The 5,000-nt window shown below is 41.2% G+C and overlaps 1 protein-coding gene across 3 annotated transcripts in view; it reads right to left on the bottom strand.

Moving 5' to 3' along the window:
* LOC113816183 (uncharacterized) overlaps positions 1-5,000 on the bottom strand; it is a 41,779-nt gene that overhangs the window by 8,107 nt on the left and 28,672 nt on the right. For all 3 annotated transcript variants that reach the window (XM_070132264.1, XM_070132265.1, XM_070132263.1), the window contains 2 exons: positions 2,701-2,837; positions 952-1,077 (listed from right to left, as the gene is read on the bottom strand). In XM_070132264.1, coding sequence (XP_069988365.1) covers positions 952-1,077; positions 2,701-2,837 — 263 coding nt within the window. The remainder of the gene's footprint in view (positions 1-951; positions 1,078-2,700; positions 2,838-5,000) is intronic.

Genomic DNA, 5,000 nt, shown 5'->3' with positions numbered 1-5,000 from the left:
GTTGGCATTGCTCCGGTACAGTTCACGTTCAGGAGTATTGCCATATCCTTTTCCCCTCTCCAGTTAATATCATTATTTTCTGTTTCACTGTTTTATTTACATATTTTACCCTCTCGTTTATCTATTTCTTTATTTGTTGTTCATGATGGGGACTTTGATAATTTTATTTTATTATTTTTTAAACTTTATTGTTAGTTTTATGGGATTATGGTTTAGTTTAGGTGGCAGTGATGCGAATATATTATTTTTAAGCTCGTGTTATAATGATATTTAGACAATATGCTGTTATTTTCACTGTTAGGAGTAGTAGCAGCAGCAGTAGTAGTAGTAGTAGTAGTAGCAGTAGTAGCAGTAGCAGTAGTAGTAGTAGCAGTAGTAGTAGTAGTAGCAGTAGTAGCAGTAGCAGTAGTAGTAGTAGCAGTAGTAGTAGTGGTAGCAGTAGTAGCAGTGGTAGCAGTAGTAGTTGTAGTAGTAGTAGTAGTAGTAGTAGTAGTAGTAGTAGTAGTAGTAGTAGTAGTAGTAGTAGTAGTAGTAGTAGTAGTAGTAGTAGTAGTAGCAGCAGTAGTAGTAGTGGCAGCAGTAGTAGTAGAAGTAGCAGTAGTAGTAGAAGAAGAAGTAGCAGTAGTAGTAAAATTAGAAAAAGGAGTAGTAGCAGCAGCACCAGCAGTAGCAGTAGTAGTAGTACTACTACTACTACTACTACTACTAGTAATAGTAGTAGTAGTAGTAGTAGTAGAAGTAGTAGTTGTTGTTATTGTTGTAGTTGTTGTTGTTGTTGCAGTAGTATTAGTATTAGTAGAAGGAGTAGTTGTAGTAGTATAATGAAGGCAATTGCGATGGTGATCAATACTAAATACGGTCATTACCAAAATTATCATTGTTACGTAATCTGTCCTCACCATCATTGTTGTCATTACTACTATTCTAAACTGCTAAAAAAAAATAACATACCTGGCAAACTCTCGGATGCATCTTGGAAGAACACTCCTTTCTGTTGCAGAAACGCGAGAAACTGTAGCAACTTCCTTTGCAAGACACTCGTGAGTTAGAGCAGGAATCCGTTTTGAATTTCCATATCTGCAACAAGAATAATGAAATTAATTCTACGATTAATATTATTACTTTTACACATCTGGCTGATGAAATTAACTAGATCGAATTCGATTGATTGTTTATATTTCTGTTCGTTAACTTACTAAGCAAATATACGTATCTGTAGACACTCTTTCTATGTATAGATCTTACTATAAGTACACGTATAACAGTTCTTCTTTTACACAGACCGTCAACTTTACCGAGTTTTGGATCCTCAACATCGTCACGGGTTTTAATGTTTATACAGGTATTACAGGTCCTTATAATTTTTTTTTTTTTTTTAATAGAATCCCCACCTCACTTACTCCACGCTCCTCATCCTGCGCACCTCACCCCGCAGACCCCCAACCGTTCCTTGTCTTGTTCTCCTCGCCTCACAGACCCTCAAACGGCCCTTACCTCGTTCTCCTCACCTCACAGACCCACAAACGGTCTTCACCTCGTTCTCCTCACCTCACAGGCCCCCAAACGGTCTTCACCTCGTTCTCCTCACCTCACAGACCCCAAAACGACCCTTACCTCGTTCTCCTCACCCCACAGACCCCCAACCGTTCCTTGCCTTGTTCTCCTCGCCTCACAGACCCCCAAACGTTCCTCACCTCGTTCTCCTCACCTCACAGACCCCCAACCGTTCCTTGCCTTGTTCTCCTCACCTCACAGGCCCCCAAACGTTCTTCACCTCGTTCTCCTCACCTCACAGACCCCCAAACGTTCCTTGCCTTGTTCTCCTCACCTCACAGACCCCCAACCGTTCCTTGCCTTGTTCTCCTCACCTCACAGACCCCCAAACGTTCTTCACCTCGTTCTCCTCACCCCACAGACCCCCAACTGTTCCTTGCCTTGTTCTCCTCGCCTCACAGACCCCCAAACGTTCCTTACCTCGTTCTCCTCACCTCACAGACCCCTAAACGTTCCTCCCCTCGTTCTCCTCACCTCACAGACCCCTAAACGTTCCTTGCCTTGTTCTCCTCACCTCACAGACCCCCAAACGTTCTTCACCTCGTTCTCCTCACCTCACAGACCCCCAACCGTTCCTTGCCTTGTTCTCCTCACCTCACAGGCCCCCAAACGTTCTTCACCTCGTTCTCCTCACCCCACAGACCCCCAACCGTTCCTTGCCTTGTTCTCCTCACCTCACAGACCCCCAAACGTTCCTCACCTCGTTCTCCTCACCTCACAGACCCCCAACCGTTCCTTGCCTTGTTCTCCTCACCTCACAGACCCCCAAACGTTCCTCACCTCGTTCTCCTCACCTCACAGACCCCCAACCGTTCCTTGCCTTGTTCTCCTCACCTCACAGACCCCCAGCCGTTCCTTGCCTTGTTCTCCTCACCTCACAGACCCCTAAACGTTCCTTGCCTTGTTCTCCTCACCTCACAGACCCCCAAAGGTTCTTCACCTCGCTCTCCTCACCTCACAGACCCCCAACTATTCCTCACCTCGTTCTCCTCACCTCACAGGCCCCCAACCGTTCCTTGCCTTGTTCTCCTCACCTCACAGACCCCCAAACGTTCCTCACCTCGCTCTCCTCACCTCACAGACCCCCAACCGTTCCTTGCCTCGTTCTCCTCACCTCACAGGCCCCCACCTCCCCTCTCTCCTCACCTTGCACAGGTCGGGATCCTCGTCGGAGTTGTCGGTACAGTCTCGTCCTCCGTTACAGACGTGTTCCATTCTGATGCACTGGCCCTTCGTCCGGCACTCGATCTTGGTGGAGCCTTTGCACGCAGCCCATGTCGTTCCTGTGGGAAGGGCAAATGAAGGGAAAATGAGATGGATTTCAGAGGCACGTTCTCCTTCTCTGCCCATAGGCACGTGCAAATTGGCATTCTCTCACACACGCACTGACAGAGGCATTCCCTCATACACGAGCACAAAGCACAGGCGCATTCCCTCACACACACGAACGCAGACGCATTCCATCACGGACTCATAAAGGGAGGCATTCCCTCACACGCATACATAAACAAAGGCATTCCCTCACACACACGAACACAGACGCATTCCATCACGGACTCATAAACAGAGGCATTCCCTCACGCGCATACATAAACAAAGGCATTCCCTCACACACACGAACACAGACGCATTCCATCACGGACTCATAAAGGGAGGCATTCCCTCACACGCATACATAAACAAAGGCATTCACTCACACACACGAACACAGACGCATTCCATCACGGACTCACAAACAGAGGCATTCCCTCACACACTCACAAAAGCAAAGCCATCCAGCATGTGCCTGTAGTAACACAATGATATTAAAAATCTAATAATGATGATGATTATGCTGCTAAGAATAATAAGAATGTCATTATGGTATCATCATCATTATTATCATTATTATCATCATCACCAACACCACCATCCTAACTATCACCATCATCACCACCACCACCACTATCACCATCATCACTATCACCATCATCATCACCACCACCATCATCACCACGATCACCATCACCACCACCATCATCACCACTATCACCATCACCACCACCACTATCACCATCATTATCTCCACCTCCACCTTCACCATGATCACCATCCTTATCACTATTCATGAAGGCAGCGCAGATAATCCTCTTCCATGGTGTTTAGTCTTCAAAAGGATAAGATGCTTATACATGCAGCTTGCTTTGTTTGCAGAAGTGCTTTTTTTTGGTCGTCTTGGCGTGAGTGAGTCAGCATTTTTAAAATTCTTTCTGTCTCTCTCTCTCTCTTTCCCTCCATGTTGTGTTTTTTTTTTCTTTTTTCTTTTCTTGTTTTCTTTTTATGTCATCATTTTTAAGATTCTTTCTTTCTCTCTCTCTTTCTCTTTTCTCTATTTTTTATTTTCTTTTTTACATCTTCTTGTTTTCTTGTTTTATTTTGTTTCCTTTGTTGTTATCTCTTCTTCTTGGCCACTCTTTCTTTCTCATTTTTTTCTTTCTTCTCTCGTCTTCTTCTTCTTCTTCTTTTCAGTTTTTCTTGTTTTCGTTTTATTACTTGCTTTTCTTATTGATTTGTTTTTCCATCTTTCTTTCTCACGTTTTTTTCTTTCAATTTTCCCGCATTTCATTAACAGGTGAGGTTAATTATGTATAACGGTTGTTTGTGACGTAAATTTTTTAATGATAATTTTAAAAACTAACTGCGTATCAATCTTAACATTATTATCATCATTATTTTTACCATTATCATTATCATTAATGTTATTATTAATATTCTTATGATACTTATTATCGTTGATATTACTATTAAGATTGTGATGATGATGATAATTAATATCACCACTATTATTGTCATTATTATGATTATTATTATCATCATTATTATAATTATCATTATTATGATTATTACTTTGTCATTACTATTATCATTATCATTATCATTATTATTTTTATTATCATTATTATTATTATTAATTATTATCATTACTATTATTGTTATTATTGATGTTATTATTATCATCATCATCATTATTGTTATTGCTATTACTATCATTATTATTTTTATTATTATTATTATTATCATTATTATTATCATTATTACCATTACTATCATTATCATTATTTTTATCATCATCATTATTTTCTCGTTGGTGCACGATGGTGACTCATGACCCAGTTCGTTAAGCAGAAAAAATGTTCTACTAGGAATTACTGTTAAATAGTAGGATGAAAATACATGCAGTAAGAAGCTTTAATTTCAGAGCAGACATTGTTCATTCTCTCTCCTTTTCTTTCTATCTCTTTCTTTCTCTGTCTCTGTCTGTCGATCTTTCTTATTTTATCTTTCTCTCTCTTTTCTTTTCTATCTTCCTTTCCTTCTCATTCTCTTTCTCTCTCCTTCTCTTTCCCTTTTTCTCTCTCTCTCTCTAGATAGATAGATAGATAGCCAGATAGATAGACAGATAGATA

Source organism: Penaeus vannamei, chromosome 17 (genome assembly GCF_042767895.1).
Source record: "Penaeus vannamei isolate JL-2024 chromosome 17, ASM4276789v1, whole genome shotgun sequence".
Taxonomy (NCBI): domain Eukaryota; kingdom Metazoa; phylum Arthropoda; class Malacostraca; order Decapoda; family Penaeidae; genus Penaeus; species Penaeus vannamei.
This window is presented reverse-complemented; position numbering and strand designations above follow the sequence as displayed.